The sequence below is a fragment of the Pungitius pungitius genome, chromosome 9 (genome assembly GCF_949316345.1).
Source record: "Pungitius pungitius chromosome 9, fPunPun2.1, whole genome shotgun sequence".
Classification (NCBI taxonomy): Eukaryota; Metazoa; Chordata; class Actinopteri; order Perciformes; family Gasterosteidae; genus Pungitius; species Pungitius pungitius.
This window is the reverse complement of record NC_084908.1, coordinates 13676735-13700315: the sequence shown is the minus strand read 5'-3', so window position 1 is coordinate 13700315 and position 23581 is coordinate 13676735. Positions and strand designations below refer to the sequence as shown.

The 23581-nt window shown below is 41.5% G+C and overlaps 1 protein-coding gene across 3 annotated transcripts; it reads left to right on the top strand.

The window, feature by feature from the left end:
• Positions 1-577: 577 nt before the first annotated feature.
• LOC119217773 (testis-expressed protein 2-like) lies at positions 578-23208 on the top strand. Of its 3 annotated transcripts, XM_037471664.2 has the most exons (14): positions 578-764; positions 1265-1356; positions 10585-12128; positions 12892-13092; positions 13243-13567; positions 13730-13959; positions 14186-14365; positions 14881-14980; positions 18384-18510; positions 19366-19479; positions 19781-19990; positions 20698-20818; positions 21268-21402; positions 21492-23208. In XM_037471664.2, the coding sequence occupies exons 3-13, from the start codon at positions 10608-10610 to the stop codon at positions 21388-21390; spliced, it is 3252 nt and encodes a 1083-aa protein (XP_037327561.2). In that variant the 5' UTR covers positions 578-764; positions 1265-1356; positions 10585-10607; the 3' UTR covers positions 21391-21402; positions 21492-23208. The 3 variants fall into 3 exon arrangements, with proteins under 3 accessions (XP_037327561.2, XP_037327562.2, XP_037327560.2); XM_037471665.2 differs by having other exon boundaries at positions 19372-19479; positions 21268-23208; XM_037471663.2 differs by having other exon boundaries at positions 21268-23208.
• The last annotated feature ends 373 nt before the right edge of the window (positions 23209-23581 follow it).

Here is a 23581-nt window from a genome sequence, read left to right as displayed (position 1 = left end):
TAAAAGTTGATGCCTGTGGAAAAATGTTGTTTTGTTTTTTTCGTTCTTTAAAACTGGATAATGTTACGAGAAACGCGCAAATGGAAGAGATTAGAGAACGGCCACACATCTTTACATTCGCTTCTATTGAATGTAAGCAGATTCAAATAACTAACACTGGGTGGCTACATTCTAAGAGCTCGATTTAGAGAATAGTATATTGAACGTTTTTCCACGCCGCAAATGCATTGATCTCAACAATGTGAGGGGATTTAATGAGCGGTGCATTGACGTGTCAAAAATAACCTATTCACATAGTCCTAGCAATTCGGTTTGATTATTACATTCTTGTAAAATGTCAAATTGCCTAAATTGTTGTATAGTCCTTTTTCCTGCATTAATAGGCCACAAATACTGTGAAACATTTAATAACTTGTTTACATTTCACCCAATTCACCCTCACATATCTGCCTCATACGCTCTAGGCCTGAAAAGAAGCTCCGTCGACCAATCGATCGGCCACCGAGCCGCACATGAAGCCCGATATCCCGTCCCTTCCGCTCGGGCTCGACTACTCTGGCCTCGGTGGAATGCTGCGTGTTTCCCTTAAGGAACTGAGTGCAGTCAGTTTGTCAGTTGTCAACAGGCTGAGCGAGAAAACGAGCCGTTGGTACAACTCGGTACGTGGAGCTGAGACGTTAACGTGACCGTGTTGAGAAAAGCGTTCATTTGGTCCGGTGTCGCCAGATTAAAAAAAAACAAAAACATGAACTCCCCTCGACACGGTAAGCTGTCTTTTGACTTCGTTTTCTGGGCGAGCTTGGCGAGGTGACCTCGAGTAAAGCGGACTTTTAAACTATTTCTGCGTCCAGTTAACATAAAGCAAGGTTGAATGTGAAGTCCTATTTAAGCTAGTGTAAGCAGAGCAAGTGTGAGTGTGTAGATGGCCGTTAGCGTGTTATCTAACGCGTATCATAAGACTGCTTTATTTAGTCGTCGTCATGTTTAAAGCTCGACAAGTTTCCAGTTGGACCGCGTTCGCGTGCGTACAAGCCGAATTAACCAGCAACACCCATGTCTCAAAATTCCACTGGGAGTAATATTTATTGTCTGCCCCATGATTATTTCCCAGTATACAAACATTGTACACAAAGGCTAATGTGAGCACTCTCTCACGGAAGACTCCTCGACACCCGCTTTATCTTGCCAGGCGTTTATATGTTCGTGATTCCGAACCACATTTTTAATGATAATGTATTCTTCTTGCTGATAATGTGTTTTTCAGAAGCCCCCTGAGAGCCGTGCACATGCGAAACCCGACTCCGCATTAGGCAGATGCGAGTCCCAGGCTGGATTGAATGGCACCGAGGAGACAAGGTAAGCACTTTGCCAGTAAATTTGAACTCATTATCGATCTTTTTCTCGAGCTACAGACGACCTCGGTGAGGGCAAAGTCTAGGTGGACAGACCTAGGAGGGGGGAGAACACACGTAGTTTAGAAGAATAAATACAGGACTAATGCATTCAAATCTGTGACATTAACGCTGCGTCCAGTGGTCGAAGGAGAGATGTACTGATACTTGATGTTGTGCCAATAACTGAAATAGCTGGATTGGGTGTTGGTGACAATGGGCAGATCTTTGATTTGGATACTTTTTAAAAAAAATTCTCGATAAATAAGTCTTCGGCTTTTACATTTTCTTTCACATAGTCTACAAAGCTATGTGTAAATTTGATGGTGCCTTATACTTGGTCCCGGTGGCTTTCCCTTCAGGGAGAGTTACAGCAGGTTAATTAAACACTGGTGGCACAGAGTATCAGCTGACACCGCCCTGGTTATAATATCGGGAGTGATGCATTGAGCCATCCCTATATCAAAGTTAATAATTGGGAAGTACAATGTCCATATCAAGTGCTCTTACTAACCCAAAGGAACACGGAGATGGGATGTTGGCTTTTGTTGCTTGAATAATAACTGCAAAGATCAGAGCAGCCATCTTTTAGGTTGCCATCTTCAGCCGTGGGTGTGTGTGTGTGTGTGTGTGTTTAATGTATTGGACCGATTATCTGTCAACAATCCAGTTGTCTGACTACTCTTACAAACACCACAGATGTTAAGGGCCTACCACTCAAGGCCCTGAAATTTCCACACAGTGACCTCAAGTTATACTAAAAATGTTAAGTAACTTGCTATACAATGTTTCTATCCATAACAAACAACCTCCTCATATTTATCCAGTTTACTAACTGAAGGTGACTTCTCCAGTTGTGTTTTAGCTCTTTGTTTTGGCATGTTGGTGCTGCTCCTCTTCTATAGAAAAACCGTTAAAAAAAAGTCCAGTATCTCCTGAGGGAATTTCAAACATGTCACATTAGTGTTACAGGTGACAAGACTACAGCTGCTGCACCCAAGATGATCATATTGAGCAAATTTGTTTGGACATATTTATAGGTTTTGGTACCTTTAGGCCAAAGTCAAGGATTGCTAATTTATTTCTCACTAAGTCTGCTGATGAGCTCTTTCTGCAAACATGCCTGCAGGCCATGGCCCAGCCCTACACATGGGACCATGCTTTTCTGATGCGTTTTGCATTTTTGATTTCCTTTTTTGAAACTCTTCTCATCCTCATTTGTATTTCATATGTTTTTATGTCGCTAGTGTATTGCCAAACTTGTCTGATACTGACCCTTGTACTCCTTCACTGTTCTCTTTGTAATCGTCTTGCAAGCTTCCCTAATTTTTTTTGGTGGCAATACCAAGAAGAAGAGACTTCAGTAGAGCATTTAACTTATATTTTTTTTGTTATTTATACAATGTGTGCTGAACTTTAATGTGTAATCTTTCTACAACTATCTTTTCAAATAATAAATTATTTTCACAATTTAATTAAATGCTAAACAAATTGGATTAGTTCGCAGAAGCACAGTAGGGCTTTGAAAATGGATTTAGAAAACTGAAGAATTAGCCTGCAAGAATAATCTGTGTAGCTGGAGGATACAGCAAATTCTTGCAAACGAATATGGCTCAAATATTCTTTACAATCTACACCAAATACCTACATGAGTGAATTTTATTTCACTTTTCAAATCGAATCTATGTAGTGCTGCAGTACACAACAAAGTTGCACTGGCTTCATTAAAATGCTGTGAGACCTTCTTTGTTAAAAACTGGTTTGGTGTTTTTTTTTTTTTTTTTTTTTTTTTTTTTCAAGAAGCTACTTTGGACCTCCCCTTTTTTCTCCCTACACCATTAATCAGTGTTTCAAAGAAGGGTTGGATAGTGTAAGCCCAACGGTGAAATTTTAGACCAAATACAACAGTAATTAGTTGAGAGGAAGAAATGAGAGTTGGACATTGGCGTAATAATGTTTTTCCATTTTTATAATGGGGTTTGCATAAAATTGTATTTGTAATGCCAACGTTATCAATTTCCTGACATCTGTCACAGATAGGACACCAGCACACAGTGTGCTCGGCTGCCACGTTAGAGCAAGGCGTCAGTCAGAATCCTGTCGTTGTTTTTCCTTTCTAACACCTGTGAGAAACTGGAGGAGGTTTGGGGTTTGAGCAGCAGGTGCGTTGACCTTTTACCAGTCTTTATTTTTTTTCCTCCCCCAAAATGGAGTGTGCCATATTCATCTGTCACACTGAGCCACGGAACATGCGCTGCTTATCATTCCCAGCGTACAGAAACTGGGCAACACCCCTGTTGACTGTGCACCTGCTCATAGCTTTGACTCACATTGTGTCCTTCCAAGTTCCCACCAGGTCTGACCTATTTTTGACCTGACATAGTTCTTGCTCTGGTCCGGGCTCTGTCAAAGCATTACCTGCGGATATAAAGACGTGTGATTTCTTGAAATAATAATCTAAAGCTTATTGATACAAGCTCTTTTACCTGGCAGTGCTTGGTACCTTACGCCTCGGTTCCTCAGTCATGTCTTTGACCCGTCTCTTAAGTATTTTTATTTAAGTGCTGAAAAGGGATGTGTGTGTGTGTGTGTGTGTGTGAGAGAAATGGGTATGACTTTGCTGGACCTGTGGTATTCGCAGAGGTCCACATAAACATGTATGTTGTATAATAGAGGAACACAATCTGTCATTCAAGTCTAAGATACTTGTAAGTCTTGGGTTATGTAGCTAGACTCTGCTTCGCTGGAGTTTCCTCCTCCTTCAATGCAGCTGCTTCTCCTTACCTTTCTAACCAGTGAAATAATGACCATTTCTGAGACATCCGAGGTATATGTCAGCCTGCAACGTTCACAGGCTGGCTCCAGGTGCTGCCTCCAATGTACGCTGACAGTACCATTCATCACACTACCGTCATTATAATCACTTTTTACCAGAGGAAAGCGAGGCGAAGTGGGGAGATGTGTATAAATATAGCCTGTCTATAAATACTGCTTCACAAAGCTGCAGTACTTTCACAGGATGGATTTTTTTTTTTTTTTGGTGTTTGAGCAAAAGGATCAGTAGTGAGTGTCTGAGCATCGGTGAATTCATTTTCCGGTTTAGTTTGAGCCCAGAGGAATATTGCAGCTGTCTTTTTAATAAGATTAAGAGCCATTCCTTTCAGAGTTTTAAGCAGTCAATCACCACAACCTACAGATAAATCTGTAACCCGTTGACATAGCACAGACCTTTTCATGCTGTATGAGCTGCTCTCACACTGTGACAATGGAGCCTATTGACATTCCAGTTGGGCTGACAAAGGCTTGCCCCTATTTCACTGTCCGAAATCAGGAAATGTACAATTGCTGCATTTTAAACTCTTGGTTAAGATTATAGTTTCTATCTTGGCCAGGAGGGCACAATTATTGCTAAATTAAGAATCCTACTTAACTGGTATATGGCTTAAGCTTTAGAGATTGTCATCTGCTTTATTCTGTATTTTTGGAAATGATTGACTAGTATATTTGACTGAGCATGAACTGGATGCTGTTTAGGGAAAACAAATAATCTTTGTGGTGACAAGGCAGGAAGTAGGTCCAGGACACTCCTGAGTTCAACAGGAAGTTGTAGCTGGTTGCCCCAGAGAAGGGGTGGGGTGGGGTGGGGTATTTTTTTAAACATTCTCAACTTGTGCTCTAACCTTGTGTATAACTTTATGTTTTATGAAATAATTTATTAGTTTTCTCAGAAATAAAGACCATGACTAAACTCAAGCAGTGCTCTGAAGCCTCAGCTTTGTCTATGCAGCCTGTCTGCAAAACAGAATTACATGGTTTCACTGATTGTGACTCCTCTGAAGTCCTTTAATTAACCAGTGTCTTGTTTTTAATGAGTGACTTAACACATGTGACTGGCTGACTGCTATAAAAATAGACTTTGTTTACAAAGTAACGACCGAATGTTGCTAACGGAACCACAAGAGCCAAAATGTCCCCTTTTAAAAAAAAAACTAGTTGAAGTTCTGATTAAAAGAATCTATTCATTCTTTAGTTTTACAATGAATGGCTCACCTTCATGGCCGACTGAAGAAGGATCTGTAACTGGCGCACAGAGCTGGATGTGCTTGAACTGTGGCACTGTTTTGTCACCACTGCAGCCACGGAGTTCATTATAAAGTAATGAGGGCTTGTTGACGAGGTTAAGCAGTTAAGTGGGGAGTGAATTATTTAACGCGAACAGCACCTGGGTCAGTGAACAGACATGGTTGGAATCTGAGTATTAAATGTATTTAGTAACGCAAGGAATCTGTAAAAAGTAATGCTGCGTAGTCTCAGGTCACTTTGTATGAAGGCCTTATGGTCTCAAGCCTCTTTATTCTCTCACTTTCTTAAGATCATATTTGGACTAGCCTTTGTAGACACTCCAGTGTGTTCTTGTTGTTATGATCCACAATAGCTCACGCGTGGTTGGCAGCAATTGTGCAAGACGGCCATCCTGATGACCATTTGAGAACAATTGCCATAACATTCATAGCAACCATTTCTAAGATTTTTTTTTTTAATTCAAGCACTTCAGCTCGTCTGCCCCGAGAATATTGACTTTAAATGTTGAGGACTGACTCATCTAATTATAACAAAGCAGATGGGGTGAAAGTTAAGTAGGTCTTCAACAGACTTACAAAAGTAATTTCTCAGGAATTTGGGAATGGCTGTTTTTCTTTTGGACGTAGGAACTTTTGCAATGATTCACTGCACATCTATTCATTAGTTTTAATCGGGTGTGCCGGGCAGCAGTGGTACATTGACCTTCCAAAAGCAGAGACCTCATCATATTTCGTCTCAACACTTTATTTATTTTGTTTTTGACCCGATGTTTCAATGGGAGAAAAAAACAAACAAAACACTTTAGTTGGCAGTGGTAGGCAGACAGACAGACAAAGCGTTCTCCCTACCTAACATTTCAATCCCTTCCCGTCTCACCAGTTTGTCGGCATTGTTGAACAGTTTCAGTTTAGTCGGGCTGCTTTTGTTTATTTGTCTCCAGAATCTAAAATGTGAATGGTATTAACCAGTTTACCTCTGCCTCTTAGTCACATCGTTACTCAAACATACCAGGACACACACCTTTTGTCTAAACTGGCATAGTTAAGCGCCAACAATCTGCTCTTCTTACTCCTTGTTCCACATTCTGTTTCTGTAAGTAAAGAAATATACAAAGACTTGTATCAACATAAGTGTTGATGGTTATTTCCCTAGATGTTATATTTAGAATCCAGTTCAACCGCATTAGAAACCACATATTTACGGTGGCCGAGAAGGTTCAGACAAATACAAAAGCAACAACACAACCGCAAACGCCACAATACAACACTAACGCCAAAACACAAAATACAAAAGCCACATCACAACCGCAAATGCCACAACACAACACGAACGCCGCAACACGAAAATACAAAAGCCACATCACAACCGCAAATGCAACAACGCAACACGAACGGCGCAACACAACACGAAAGCGAAAACGGAAGTAGCTGCCCACGGGAGCGAGCGTATTTTGGAGGAACGGAGCTGGAGGATGCCAGATCGTTTAAGAAGTAAGTGAAACATAATTCCTTACTTTAACTGTAGCCGCAAGGAATCATGTTTCACTTACTTCTTAAACGATCTGGCATCCTCCAGCTCCGTTCCTCCAAAATACGCTCGCTCCCGTGGGCGTTCCTCCAAAATACGCTCGCTCCGGTGGGCAGCTACTTCCGTTTTCGCTTTCGTGTTGTGTTGCGCCGTTCGTGTTGCGTTGTTGCATTTGCGGTTGTGATGTGGCTTTTGTATTTTCGTGTTGCGGCGTTCGTGTTGTGTTGTGGCATTTGCGGTTGTGTTGTTGCTTTTGTATTTGTCTGAACCTTCTCGGCCACCGTACATATTTAGTCTTGCCTAATATTAAGCTTTCGTCCACCCTAACATTTGCTTTTGAATGAAAGACTAACAAACAATGGCTCATATCAGTCTTCAGCTCTCCGTGATTTGACTACAGGGAGGCTAGCTGTTTGTCTGTTGGCAGTATCATTAATGGGAGCACTGGGTTGTGAGGAGCTATGCAAGTAAGCAGCTAAACTGACAGTGTAAGCACGGGCAAAACCATTACAACTGCAAATAAACAGCAGGCTTTGAAGTGGGACATCTTCTAATCCCCTCCTAGGCAACCTGGATAAAGCAGTGATCTGGGATTTCATTAAGTCTTCCATGGGGGAGTGTGTGTGCGCGTGTTTTCAACTCTTTACAAGGTCTTTTTTTCCCCCCCCTCTTGTAGATTTAGTCTCTGTTCCTGATACAGTGGTGTATGACATTTGAGATGCTTCAAAGGGAGCTGGCATGTGGTGGTGTATCGGCAGAAAGCAACAGGCAGGAAGACTTGTGAAAATACCCCTTACAGTGCGCTTACTGCGCTTCTCACTGGACACAGTTCATATTCTTGCAATGTTTCAGTCCCACATGTATCTAGGAGATGGGGACATTAATATAAGAAGGTTCAAGAGAATAATGTCTGGACACACAGTTCTAAGCCTCTGGAAAAGTGATATGCATGATAATTGTCTATTGCAGTATTCGGTTTATCTGTGTTGTAAATTCCTGTTTCTTCTTTTGGTGGACTCCCTTTTCCTCATGTGACTACTTTTAGCCATTTTCACTTGAGATGGGGACTTCCTAAATTTCCTATTATTGCATTGTGAAAATAACGGTAGTGCTGCTCACTGTTGAGGCAACACATCTTGTGACTACATGGATTATTTTATAATGTAGGATTGCAAAGATTGAACTTTTTCTCAAGCTATTCATAAACGAAAGCATGATGGGTAGCTTATTAGTTTATCCAGCCTTTCAGTTTTATTGCACAACAAATTACATTTTTTTTGTAATGGACCAAATACGAGACCAGAACTGTTAGGCTCCATCAACATCCTCAATAATCATGATGTGTGACAATTTTTGCATTTCTTCAGCTATTGGGTCAAGAATGTATGTTAGCAAATTTTCCTTCTACTGAGTGGGTCTTAACTTTAACTATCTAAAGGATACTGAGATAACCACAGGTCAGCAGATTTAAGCCTCAAGATAGTTGGGAATCCAATCTGGACTATTGGTTCAGCTCCTGACCTCGTTTATAAAGACTCTAACCCGTAATCCGAACTTGCATGGAACGCCTTTTTTGTCATTTTCTTTTTTAAATTGACATGTTGACTAATGAGGTTGCTTTGAAATGCAAACTTAATGTGTACAAATGCAATCTTTTCACTTCACTAGCATTCCATTCTCTGGTTCATTTGAACAATAAATCAGGTAGGTGACAAAAGAATGGGTGCTGGGATATGAAGTACAAGGGCTTTTATCAGCCTCTGAGTTGGATGTCTTTGAGGGTGTGTGTGTGTGTGTGTGTGTGTGTGTGTGTGGCTACATGAGAAGAGACCTGTGTTCGAGCATGTCTCTAATTATTACATAAAACACACGGGTTTGAGAGGCTGTCCTCATCTGTAAATGGCTTCATCCGCATCAATGATAAGATGTGGCGCTTCACTGTCCTCTCAGGCTGCTCATTGGCTCAGGGAAAGGCACCGGGACCATAAGACCTATTTATATATTTGTTAATGCATACATGCAGATGTTGTCTACATGCCTACTATTTGGCTCTGTTGGTTTCCTCATTCCCATGGTGTTAAATTGAGAAATTGAATCACCCGTGAGACCACATACATACTTACCCACTTAATGACTAATCCAAATATGCTGCCCGGCCCTTTTGAGTCTTGCATGTTGATATTAAATCCATGTCCGACTGGGGATGCATTAGAATGGCCTCATTGTTTGGCTGCAGACTGAGGGCTCGCTAACTAGGCACAGAGGTGGCTGGCAGACTGCCTGGCTGAGTAACAAGCTCACTCGTGACCGATGTAACAATGAGTGACTAAGTTGAGTCTGTTTATGGGTGAGCCAGCATGATCTCAGGCCACGTTTTGTTGTTTAGACAGACATGAGACCGCTATTGCCAAATGGCAATAAAACTATAATTTGCAACATGCAAATGAACGCAGTAGTTTGATGTTGTGGTGTTCTATATATATCCCGGCTTGATCCTCCGAATACTACAGTTACTTGTCATGCCAAACTTGAAATACACCGCACATCCATTTTGATTGTGTTAAGATTGACTTTAACCTATAGCCATATACCAGTTCTTGAGTAGGATGTATTTTAGGCAAGGAAAATAACAGCTAATGGATGAATTTCTTTTTTTGCATCTTATCGCTCTGCGTTACACCGGGAAGCTTGGACGCACACTGTAGCTAAACGTATCTATTTTGAGATCTTGAAGTGTAAATCATTCACAAATCACTTCTGTATAACATTGTTACAATACAAATACTGCTCTTACTTCTTTGTGTTTAAGTAATTGCCTTTTGGTAAAGTCCCCTTGGGCTGAAAGCATCTTATCAAAATACTATCAATGCCTGCCTTCCACTGAAATAGTTATATAACACTAGTGACAGTGATTGGCTTGTACTTTACTGGAGTTGTGGTCTGTGAATTGGTAATGTCTTATTAAAGGTTATCTTTTAAGAATATGATATATATTTTTATTTGAATCCATTCATTAATTGTTAGTACTTTTTTCACGGCCTACAGAGGTTGCACACAGTAATTTACTTACACTGTGCTACATGTTGTTGCCAGCCACATTCTATTGGGGCCTTTTATGCCTTTAGTAAAATATTATGGAAATTGAAGGCTGGAATTTGATCTTGGACTCGTTGTTTAGGGAATTTGCGTCCACCTGGAATGCGTCCAAACCCCTCCGTTATTTGGTCGTCTCTGTGCCCACATTTTAAGATTCACCCTAAATCAAAGAACAGATTTCCTATATATTTTTAGAGTGAGAAACGATTTAAGAGATGTCCCTTTCTTACCAAGAGTCAAAACATTTTGCTTGGAGAGTTGATGTTGATTTGACAGCGTGCGATCGGTCCTAATCAACCAAAGGCACTTTTGTACTGATGAGAGTTTTGGGTTATAGCTCTGATTGTAAGAGATCTAAAACCTGCCTCTGACAAAACTGTATTCACAACGGACAACACTTAAAACTAGGAATTTGAATAACAAAATGATTAAAGTTTTACTACCATCGACTTAATGGATATTCTGTCGTTTCTATTCCTTCTTGCAGACTGACTCATTGGGAGCACTGCAATGACTAGCCATGCAGAGAGTGCTCCATCGACGGAAAAAACGCCCCCCGCCTCGTCGCCCAAGCTCCATGTCCAGCGATCGTCATCAAAGGACACCGTCACCATCCACTTCTCAGCTCTTGGGAAGGAGGAAGAGGAGGAGGAGGATGAGGAAAAAGAGCTGTACAGGGCAAGTGGCCCCACTACTTCAGCTGATCAGGATGACGCAAACATTGTCACAGCCTTGGAAGCCAGTGAGGAGATGTTTGACGACGTGTCCTTGACATCTTTGATATCTGACAAGGTTGCCGTTGTGACTGAATCATCCAGACTTTCTACAAATCCAACCAACAGTTCTCCCACACGAACTTTGTCATCTCATAGTTCTGAGCAAAAAGGCTCAACCTCTAACTCGTATCCCACTAAATCTATGAGCTTTCCCTCCAGTGATAAACCCTTCCTCAGCCTGCTGAAGTCTCTCTCCTCCGACATTGAGCCTCGTGATGGGATCTCTCCTGTTGCTGCTCCAACAGTAAAGCATAGGCACCTGATGAAGAATCTTGTCAAATCTCTATCTTCGGATACGTCCCAGGACTCCTCCTCTTCCACCGCATCCTACCGGCTTCCAGAATCCCGCCTCAACCTGCAACTCTTCAAGCAATTCACACAGTCCAGGATGCCGTCTGCTGCCACGTCGTCGGCCGGTAATTCTAAAACTGCCCCTTCCTCTCCCTTAACCTCGCAAGATAACCGCAGCTTCTTCAAAGTCTCTGAGGTTGAGGCAAGGATTGAAGACACTAAACGGCGGTTCTCTGAGGCCATCTCGGAGCCGCTCCAACTGCTGAGTAAGATGATAGATGAAAAGAGTGCCGGCAGTATTTACCGGCCCAAGGCCCTCTCTGCAAGTGCCTCAGAACTATCCAACGTTACTTCTATCAATGGCCACCAGGAGAGCAACAACAATTACTGCATCAAGGAGGAGGAAGGTGCTGACCTGGAGGCTGAGACCCCCAGCAGCAGGGCTTCTGGTTCAGCTGAATCACCCTTTGTGCCCACTGACACTAAGAGTCCCAACACATCTTTGATTTCCATGACAATGGACAAATGCTCCATGTCCGCTCTCGCCAGACATGAGTATGACGACTTTTGCATCCTTAGCAGTGAGGACTTTGAGACTTCTGCCGACACAGACGGGGATGGTGGCAATAGAACTGATGATACTGGAAGTCAAAGTAAAGTGCCACTAAGTGGCACCACTGAACCATTCAGTGAAGATGAATCTGAAAGTACGGAACCAGCACCCAGCGTTCCTTACTATACTCTAATCATCCTCACTGTGCTGGTCTACGGGTATTTTGTATTACCTCTACCGAGCTATGTAGGAGGAATGCTGCTTGGGCTTGGACTGGGATTTCTTTTAGCCATTGGTGTTGTGTGGCTCACGGGACCAAAACCTTCTGGCAGCACTTTTAGACAGTCCAGACAGCATGGGAAGCTGTGGAATCCGACCAGGTTGGACATTAAGGAACCGGATATCTATAAGGTGGGTGACCATTTCAAACTTTTGATTTTGTTTTGTAGTGATGCCCATCTGAAGTTGCTTTTATTAGCCAAAAAATTGAACTGAGTGAACTGGCTTCTTGGCCCAAAGGGTGTTTTTTGAGGTCACACTAAACTTTGAACACAATCCATTACATGTCATTTAGCTGACACTTTTATCCAAAGCGACTTGCATTGCATTTTAACCCTTGGCTTACATTTTGCCTGGGAAGCAATTGGGGGTTAGGTGTCTTGCTCAGGGACTCTTTCATATGGCACATGGAGAAGCTGGGATTCGAACAGTCCACCTTGTGGCCCCCAGCACATTACACTACTCCATGCGTCATCATCGCCACAGTTCACCCTTGAGTCAATAGTAAGGCATTCAATATTCTTTATAATTTATTTTCCTCATATATATGGATTGCTGTGAATAAAGGCAATGGTGCAATTTTAAGAAATCCTTAAATCTGTTTTTTCATTGAAGTGTAAAGTAATAAAGGAAACTAAATACGAGCTGGATTTGGTCAGATTAAATTCAAAGTCACCACAGAAGGCCGGTGACAGCGTTTACAAGCAACTCTGTGAAATTCATAGAAAACCGGTTTTCAGGGGCAACTTTATTCAATTCAGCGGAAAAGCATACACATTGCATTCTTGAAGACAAACTTGTCTTTATAGGAAAACCATTTTTAAAATCTCCGATCTAATATATAAAGTCAAAGTTTTGGAAGTCAAATCATCATGTGTAATTTTTTTCCCTCCAGGGCTGGATGAATGAGATATTGAACTATGACCCGGAGACGTACCATGCCACACTGACACACTCTGTGTATGTCCGGCTGGAGGGCTCCATCATTCGTCTGAGTAAACCCAACCACAATGTTGCGCGCCGTGCAACACACAACGAACCAAAACCCGAGGTCACCTACGTCAGTCAGAAGATCTATGACCTCACCAACTGCAAAGTATGTTCAACTTGCGTTAGTTACCTGTTCTAGCCTCCTAGAAGGGTTGTAACAAATATTACAACATGAAATTTGGGCTTTGACCGTTTGCTAGAGGTGTTGAAACCAACCTTCTTTGACTCAGGTCTGTGTTCCTCAACCCTCCCCCAGGTATACCTAGCGCCTCGCAGCTTGGCCAGGAAACGTGTATGGAATAAAAAGTACCCCATATGCCTGGAACTTGGCCAACAGGATGACTTCATGTCAAAGGCCGACGGGGACCGGGGGGAGGCCAGCGACAGCTTAGACACCAGGGACAAAGGGGAGGTGGCAGGAGGAGGATCGGAACAAGGGGGGTCGTCCTCCAGTAGAGACCTGACCCTCTATCTGTTTGGAAGGACTGGGAGGGAGAAGGAGGAATGGTTCCAGCGCTTTCTATCGGCTTCCAAGCCAAAGGCCGACTTGAAAGCTTCAAGTTTTGCTTGGACCAAGAGTGGTGAGCAGAACGAATGTTACTGCGAGTCTTTTGTCTCCTTCCACAATATATTTATGCACTATATACAGATGTAAAAAAATATATTTTTTTTTAATCTTTCTTACTTATTTATAAACAAAAAAAAAATCCTCCCTATTTTCTCATATTTGCCGTGGCCCACAGCTCCGAGGTCTCACAGTCGCAGCAGCAGCCGTGGCAGTCTGGATGAGGCACTGACGTCTCAGCTCAGGTCAAAGGACGCCTCAGTGCCAGCGGGCGCTGCCAGAACCAAACCCTTATTGGACTACAATGTATACATGGCCTCCTTGCTGCCAAAAGAGGCCGTAGTCAGCCCTGCTGCTCCCAGCCCTGCTCTCCACAGTCCTCAGAGCAGCCCTGGGGCTGATAAGAAGGTAGCGCACACATTTATCTTCCAATTATACTATTGACACCTTTTTCTAGGGGACAAACATATGATGCCAATTACAATTTAACCGTACTGTTTTACCACATGGTTAATTACAAACCACAGCAAGCATCTCTCATTATGGCTTACTCTTGTAGGAGTGAATAATAAAAGGTTCAAGGTACAGCGATTAATTTTTCTCTCCCTTGTTAACTCACTTGATGTGTTTTTAGCTTCAGAGCACAACTCCGGTACAACCCAGGGATGAAGAGGAGCAGCAGGATGAGAAGGAGGCAGATGCTGTTGCCTGGGTTAATGCGACTCTTGGCCGGGTTTTCTGGGACTTCTTGGGCGAGCCCTACTGGGCTGAACTGGTCTCACAGAAGATTCAGATGAAGCTCAGCAAGATACGGGTGAGTGGAGAGGCTAGCATTAATGAGTCCACGCAAGAGAAAAATGAGAGTAAAGTCATGCTAGAAGTCTTTGATGATAACAACATCCACAGAGCCTAGACATATACAACTAGTTGTGTAGTTTCAGGGGCGGGAATAAGTTCAGTCTACAAGGAACTGGACCACGTGTTACGTGATTGGCCACCGCAGCGCAATGTTGTGTTACATTTAAAAAAAGAACTCTTTGCTGCACGCTGCTGCATTTTATTGCAACCGTGCGTCTTCACGGCTACATCACCAAACTGCATTTAAATGAATGAGAGGACTGGGATTTCTCGCCACCACCTCATGGTGTGAATGCAATCCAAGTTTGCCTGACTGTTCATTTATCATTTTTTCTTAGCTGGTATCCTATACATACATTATAACATATGCTTATAAACTACTGTTTTCCCAATTTGATTAGACCACAGTCGGCAAATGACTTGTTCATGCACAGTGTGCTCGACTCAATTGCATGCTTTTATCTTTTTCAGTTGCCTTACTTCATGAATGAGCTAACCCTGACAGAACTGGACATGGGCTCGGCCACTCCCAGAATCCTTGGGGCATCCAAACCTTCCATTGACTACAGAGGCAAGAGAGAAATACATGTCAGACACTCGCCTTCAGTTGTTTCTTTTAGTAGACACTGACCAGTAACTAACTGGCATACTGAGCTCTAAAGGCTATACTCAGTGGACTTCATGTGTTGTGGAAACTAGAGCATCTATTTAGTCTTAGTTTCATATGATGCAGTTTTTTTATTACATGTTTATTTGGCGGGAAAAAAGTTCATTTATAGTCATCAGATTATATTTAGTGTATATATCTAGTGCAGGCAAAATATTCTCTTGTTTCTTGCCGCCAAACCCTGTTGTTGTCATTGTTGAATTTTAAGGAGCAAACCTGAAGATTTCATTCCAGGTTTGTTTGGTGACATTGTATTCAATAGTGATAACAGCTAATGTAATTAAATTATAGATGTGCTATAATACTTGCACCAAACAAAACAAACTACTGCCATTTCATTATGTAAGTCAGGCCTTTTCTCCCATCATCCTGTGTCAAACATGATCTGATTTTATGCTACACACCATGAATCTGCCTGCAGCAAAAGTTAAAATACTTGGAAAGTTTGGTGTGGAGCCTATTGCCTGCAGCTCTTTAACAGCGTCTTCACTTTCCATCAATCCTGCAATAATTCAAAGTGATCCACTTAAAAAAAACAACCAAAGAATGAAAACAGCCAAGAATTTTGAGAAAGTACAAAAAGTAGGGACTAATGTCCCCTTCCATTGAATGAAACCTTTTATCAAGCTCCCAAGAAGAGGGATGTAAATCTTCCAGAGTGGCAAAAGATGGAGTTACAATTTTCGATCCCATCCTACAAGGACATGAGAGCCAAAAATACTTTGTACCATTGACTAATATTGGGAAGGAGTCGTCTGTAACTCGGCGGGTAACATTTTTTTATGCAAATATGCTTCAGAATACGCAGGTGTAAACCGCCTGTACTCCCAACAGTGAGTGTTTTTGATCGTTGTGTTCATGTGAATGAGCCAGTACCTGACAGTGGGCTGCGAGGAGAGGTTAAAGAAACGCTAGTATGCATGCCTGCTCCCGTGGATTTGGAAGATCGCCAAATGATCTGGGAACGTTTAAACGGAAATCAGCCGCTGATCACTTTTCACAGGAAAACAAACGTGTACTCTGTATCTATTTCTCTTTATACACGCATGCTAGCTATCCACAGTTCTGGAAGCCTATCAATTGAAGTTCTTTGCAGCTTCTATCCCAACCGGCGGGCGGGGCGGAGTACAAACCTTTCCTCTGCTTTACAGCTGCTGCCAGTTGGTCTGACCTGCGGTGACACTGCTCAGAGTTCAATAGGATATTGTTGTTTACTGGAATTTTGGAAGTGTTCCATAAAGGCATGTGTACTCAAATAATGTTAAGAAATCTGGTGTTATGTGTCGTAGATCTTGGGAAAGGCTTTGCTTACACAGTAGAATTGCATTGGTTATTGACGTCTCCAGCAGATTGAGGCCCGAAGCACCTCAGCAGTTCTGGTACAATCATCTAAGGATCTGATAAACGGGGCCTCTGTTATGCAAGGTCTTAACCTCTTAACGGTGAGGGACTGTAGGTTTTCTGGCACCTTGGTTAGAGAAGCCCTGCAGATGGCGGATGACTGTTTTTTTTAGCTTAATCAGTGGTCTTTTTAGACAACTTGAGTTTTCGATCACTTTGTCCCATACTGCCTCTAATCTCATTTTACATTCAGTGACTAATCTGTCTCTTTGGCTGTTTCACATGTTCAGTCTCAATTTTTCTCTTCCTCTAGCTTTCCTTTTAATTTGTCTTTTTGTCCTTATTCACACTTCAGGTTTAGTTTTCTCCCTGTTATTAGTCACAGCCTCATTTTTATCACTGCAGTACTGTGATAATAACGGCTCCAGTGAGAGCAACAAGTGATTGCATTTTCAACTGAGAAGGCCACGGTATGGAATCCCACAAGTCACCTGAGCAGCCACTCCAAACCCGATCAGGCCGTCTTTTGTAAATGTTGTGGGTCGGTCGTTCTATTTAATTGCACTTTCATTCGAAGACACCCATATGTTGCCAAATCAATCTTAAACCTAAAATCACTGTTTCTAGTTAAAGGAAAGCGGTACATGCGCTATGCGAAATATATATAAAGTTATTTGATTCTCTGAGCCTTGTGCAAGTCTATGTTTTCTACTGTGTTTGCATGATCAATAGCCTTTTCCGTACTTTTTACTTCCCTTCTGAGATGTCCTCGGGGGTTGCAGTGGCTCTATCCCCTTTTAGTCTTGCGTTCTGCCTCTTCTCTAGTCGGACCCTGGCGCCTTCCATGCTGACTGCATTAGATCAATGACCCTTTCCACCTGGTGTACGTTCCCATATCGCCACAAGAGTTTCTCTGCATGCGTGTGCAGAGATGTTCGACGCTGATTTGTGTTGGCGCTCACTCTGCTTTGAAGGGCATTCGTGGCAATATGTGTAAGACACATTCTTTGCTTTTCGCCGTACAGCTTTACTCAGATTTAAGGAAGCACTTCCCTGTGTCAAGCAGCTTGCACTGTGGCTCTCCTCCCCTCTCGCCAAACTAACAAACCACAGTGCCCTGCATGAACCCGGAACCAGCCAGACGTGGTCTTGTTATGCATCACACCGCCAAAGACAGGCGGGTGAGGCCCACTGGATTCAGCAGACTCGGCCTGTTCACCCTGACTCAGTTTTTCCTCCCAGGGTGCTTCTTCAAACTTTCTTTGGCTTTCTTTCAGGTCCTTTTTCTCTGCTTTGATTCCCACACTTTGTTTGTGAGTGACTCACCATCACTCTGTCTGTTTTATTTGTTGAACAGACTCATTGCATTTTCACATCATTTGGCACAATTAGCTGGTGTTTGGACTAGGGCACTAAGGAAATGACACCCAATCTCACAGTATTTCATTTCTTGATTGGACTGATGGCTTTGCACAAAATGTTGCACCATGTATTTGTTTTTCTTTAGAATGGCTGTCATTCCTCTGTGTCAATGTTCATACTTTTCTGCCTCCCAGTGGTGCAAAGAGAAACCACACCCAAGTCTGCAAGATGTGGCTCTCAGTACACACAGGAACGTGTGATCATTTGTTAGGCATCGGGATCAAGAAAAAAATCTATTACTCTTAACGTGTCAGGGGTATTAGTGCCACTGACCATTTTTTAGGGGAAGGGAAGCAAAGGAGTAAAGGAAAGATGGAGCAATTGAGTAGGCGAGGCGAAGGACTGATCTGTGTTGCACCAACGGGGCTTAAAACCAACCTTGATTTAAAGTACTGAGGGCTTGCAGAATACACTAAGATTAGATCAAAATAGACATTTAAAAAGTTAGTAACATGACCGTAATCTATTCTACTGGATATTTGTTATCCAACATTGCACTTTAGAGTTTTACTTCACATTTCTAATTACCCCTATGTTCTTTTAGGCCTGTGGTTTGACCTGGAGATCTCCTACAGTGGCTCCTTTCTGATGACCCTGGAAACTAAGATGAACCTCATTCGTCTGGGCAAGGAGGAAGAAAGTGTCCGCTTCGGGGAATTTGGCAAAGACGGGTGAGACAGATTTAATAAAAAGTTCAAGAAACTTGACACCAGATCTCTGTCCGGTGTCCGCTACATTCTGTCTGGCTCTCTCCGTATCTGAAATCTTTGCTGTCTTTTTACATCTTCTGCTTTCTTTTTTCTGCTGTTCTCTCTCTCTACCTTCTGGATCCCACCTTTTGCGGCTATTAATCGAATGGGTTTCTGGTCTTGGTGAGTGCTGCTTGAGTGTCAACGATTGCGTCTGTTCCACTCTCATTCTCTAGTTTTTGGGGTTGTTTCATTGATGCAACACTTATTCAGAAAGAAACTTAATTAGATTATGTACCTCACCCTCCTCCCCCCACCCCCAAAACCCTTCTAAGAAACAAACCGCAAAGGTTAATAAATGTCAGGGATAATTTACAAGATTCAATTCAAACGTTTTCCAACTTACTATGAATATCTATCTGGCCTATTAGGTTGGTGCATACGTAGAATTCAGTTTGCATACATGCAGAGTATTTTCCTCTCTAGAGGTTAGATTGATTGCCAGGAAATGAGAACTGAACTCATTTTTTCACAGGTGTGAAGTTTCAGTTTCACGTTAAATAACACCGGAAAGTAACACAGAAATACTGCAGAATACATAATCTTCTGCAGAAGACCTAGTGGAGAAGGCATGAACTATATATACTTTAAGGGTCAAATGGTAATGTTTTTCCTGACTATTTGGAAACTTGTGACTAAATTATGTCACCATGTATCTTCATCGGTTTGCTGATGCTCTACCATCACAATGAGACACAGCAGATCCATGTTTTGTTGCATGCATGCAGATGCGTGTGCCCATTCTGATCCATTTTTGATGGTTTTATGCGTTTCCAGACCCAGGCCACGGACTTACTGCCTGGCTGATAGTGATGAAGAGTCTTCCAGCGCAGGCTCATCCGATGAGGAAGATTCCTCAGATCTCACAAATGACTCTGCTGGAGCAGAGGGGTAAGGATGCAATCATATACGCTCACTTCATCCAATTGCGTAATCATAACATTATATAACGTGTACGTAATACTCTTGCAAGGAGAAAATGGAGACAAAGATTTCTTGCTATAAACTCAAGAGGAGTGATGTAACGGTGACAATTGTGACCAAGAATTACTTTAACTGGAACAATACTTAACTTTCCTTCAAAGTGTTGCCAGGCATGTCTAGTAATAATTAATGATAATTTAAAAGATCAGTTGGTACAAAGAAATGTATATTTAATGATGATTTAGCCGTAACCTTTTATTGAATACAGTTTGGTCGGAGGCCACAAACCCAGCAAGATCATGCGCTTTGTGGACAAGATCGCCAAGTCCAAATACTTCCAGAAGGCCACAGAAACAGAGTTCATTAAAAAGAAGATGGAGGAAGTGTCCAACACACCTCTCCTGCTTACAGTGGAACTGCAGGAACTCAAAGGAATGCTTGCTGTCAACATACCGCCTCCACCCACTGACAGGATATGGTACGTGGAAGAAGGGAGGTTTTTCTACAAAGATAGTGCAGCCTTGCAGAAGGAAATGATGGCTTTCAGATTACTTTTAATTAGTAATTTCCCTCCCTTGTGTCAACCATTTTATACCTGTATTCCTAAATGGTGGCATGATTCATCACAAACATCTGTTCTCTGAACAACTGGAATGCATTCTACCCCACACCTGCATGTTTGTTGAAGCAATCCAATGTAGCACTTTGTTAAAACATCACCTCCCTCTGCTGGTGGTGAGCAAACAATCGTGTCAACACACTTTTTCAAAGCCGTTATATTGACTTGTCATGACAGGAAAAGCCATGGAGAAACAAATGTCATAAATAATGACTCATTTTCATCCAGTATCCCAGAAAGTAAATACAATGAGTCTGCGTTTACATTATCAGGACCATCGACTGCATAGTAGACGTGAACATAGCAGTCGTGATGTCACCATTTTTGTTTGAGGTCAACACTTTTGAAGCCTTGAGGCTGGTATTTTGGCCGTTGTTAACTTGGTGTTTTGAAGGCATAAGGGGAGCTGGTGAATTGCTGTCTTGCAGGTTGAGGCCAATGACGCTTTTGCATGTTTTCACACGCACTCACAGCACACATCCAATTTCTCCTTTTCAAACTCCCCGACGGTAGAGCTTTCTATTTGACTAGCATTTATTATAAGTTGATGCTTCGTTTTGTTGCAGGTATGGCTTCCGAAAACCGCCTCACCTTGCACTGAAGGCACGACCCAAACTGGGGGAAAGAGAAGTGACTCTGGCTCACGTTACGGACTGGATAGAGAAAAAACTGGACCAAGAATTCCAGGTATTGATAAAAGCTAAATTGTTTTTGTTTGTTTTGGAACTCTTGTTAAACACACTTGTCTTGGTTGAAAACGCCATGTGATGCACTGCAACAATTCAATTGAAATGAAACCATTTTTACTTACTGACTGAAATGTGGTCGTTATAAATGCTGTTACTATGCAGTCATATTTTCTAATTATATTCTCTATTCTCTCTATATTCTTAAATCACTAATATTATAAGCTTACAAAATGTATACTTCCAAAGATCTCAGCCATACAATGAGAAAACTCAATGATTCTTGGTATGCGATAGAAACTGTGATTGAATCTTAATGCAGCCTACGCACTGCCTTTTTCTAAAATGTTTAAATAAAACATATGTGTAATTAATAAAGTAATTGTGGTTCAAATTCATTTGTATCACCAATAGCAAAAATGCCTTCCATTATTTGTTCTCTTGTTTTAGAAAATCTTTGTAATGCCAAACATGGACGACGTGTGGCTGACCATCATGCATCCTGCCATGGACCCACGCACAGGCGGCACAGCGGACCCAGAGCCGGCCCCGTCAGAGAAGGACAGCACATAGCCCACCATGAAGGTTGTTTACAGTATTTCCTACTGCTTGTGAAGTCTGGGACTGGAGCCATATTCGAAAGATCAGACACTAACGCAAATCCATTCCCGTAGAGGAGACCGGGTTGATTGAAGAACAGGGTATACTCGACCAAGAAAACACTAGAGACAAAATGTTGCTTGCTGCCAGAAGAAGAGGTGATTTGACTTTGAAGGATTTATCAGCCGTAGGTGACTGTTGAATAGGGACTGATATGTGAAGAGAGTCACGTTTGGCTCAGAATTTAGGTTGGTGAAAGTTAATAAGGTGAATATATAGGGATACAAGTATACAAATGTACTATGAATATTTTGATGTGTAAGCAATTACCATGTAACTAACAGCTCGCAGACGACACGTTTCTGCTAACGTTATGGGGTGAGATGGAGCTCGCTTATAGAAACGCACACGGTGGATTTCTACAATCTGACAGTATATTTAAATTGAAGGAGTTTCATTTTGAACCATCGGGAGTTTTAATTTCCATCTGATATTGAACAACGGTTAACAAAGGTTTATTGGAAAGGCTTGAGTTCTAGATGTTGGATCCATTTACCATACAAACATTAAACTTGTAAGTGGCTTTCTGGCAGCAGTTTTTCACCAGGTGTTAACAGTTAACAGTATTAATTTGTGCTGTGAACATACCCAGAACACCTCCCTTTATTTGCCAAGATGCCATTTCATTTTTATTTTTCATATGCCAATGATGCCGTTATCCATGTCTAGATGGAAATAATGCTGAAGAGCAGCAAGTGTACATTAGGAAAAGTGTCAAACTGTGTAAATTCCATGCTACACATACACAATACGTGCAATGATTAAATCGCTAACTTGTATAGTGTAACTATTATATAAAAGCTTATGTCTGAGAAGTTCGAGATCTCTAACATGCCTATTGAATGTATGTGTGGTTAGTTTTGGTTCCTATTGTTGTATGACAATAGTTTTTTTTTTTTTTTTTTTTTTTTTACCCAGTCACGTTGGCTGTAGTATGCAAATTATTGCACAAAATCTTTTTGTCTTATGATAAACACTATATTATCTTATCATTTTCCAGATGGGTCGGTCAATCACATAAAGTACCAAGTGGTGTATTTATTTATACATCATTTCAGCTTAATTGTGTTTATTTGAATGACTATGATGATGTTGTTCGAAGTTAATTTAAATGACCAACTTTGATATGTAACAGTGCTTTAAAAAGCCTCTACTAGCTATACTGTATGTACAATTTTATGAAGTTAAGGTACGTACTGTATAGTAGAGCATCTATTGCCAAGAATGTAGCCTTAATCTGCAGGTTCCCTTTTTGAAAATGCCTTTTTAACAGTGTCATATTTGTAATTAAGCCAAAGTCCTTTGATTAGGCCTAAAGTGCCAGATTTCTGTCTGCTCAAAGGTACAGATTCTGTATTGATAAAGCATTTGAGGTTATATTAACAAATGTGCTACAATGCATTAAAATTGTTTACAGAAATTACCATATTTTGCTCTCAAAGGATGCTAAAGCACTGTAACACAAGATGGCTTTTTTTCTGTGTGATTGTCTTTTCCTCTTTGGCTTGTCTTATTTTCTTGAGTGTTTGTGAATGCCTACACATGGGTTATGGTTTCATGTCTTTGGAATAAACAGAATTAATTTGAGGATATATGAAGCTAATGTCGGGATTTGTATCTGTGAATAATTGACTTTTTAAGATAAGATTTTAAGGCCAAAATCAGTGATTAGCCACAGTGTATATGCCTTATTTATATAGCAAAAATAAAAGCAAAAGTTGGTAAACCTTTTTTGTGTTTTTTTTTTAAATGTATCAATGTGAAACTTCCTTTCTATACTAGTGGTGGTTTTACACACTAGACCTCAAATACGGCAAGTTCATGATGCGTTCTCTAGATTTAGATGCATCATTTATAATCCTTATAACCATCTGTCATTTAGAAAATGGTACCATCTAGCTAGCACACTACTTGAATATACGTTGACCAAGTATATGAAACTCGTGCCTTCCAGTATTGTTCTAAATGCTTTTTGGAGTAAAGCGAGCTAGAATCCCCAAATGACTTGGTAGAGTGACACTAATTCAACGGAAAGTATTGCTATCAAATATACCCGGCCAACACACTTCCAATAGGGGGTGACGTTGCTGCATGGGGGCTGATG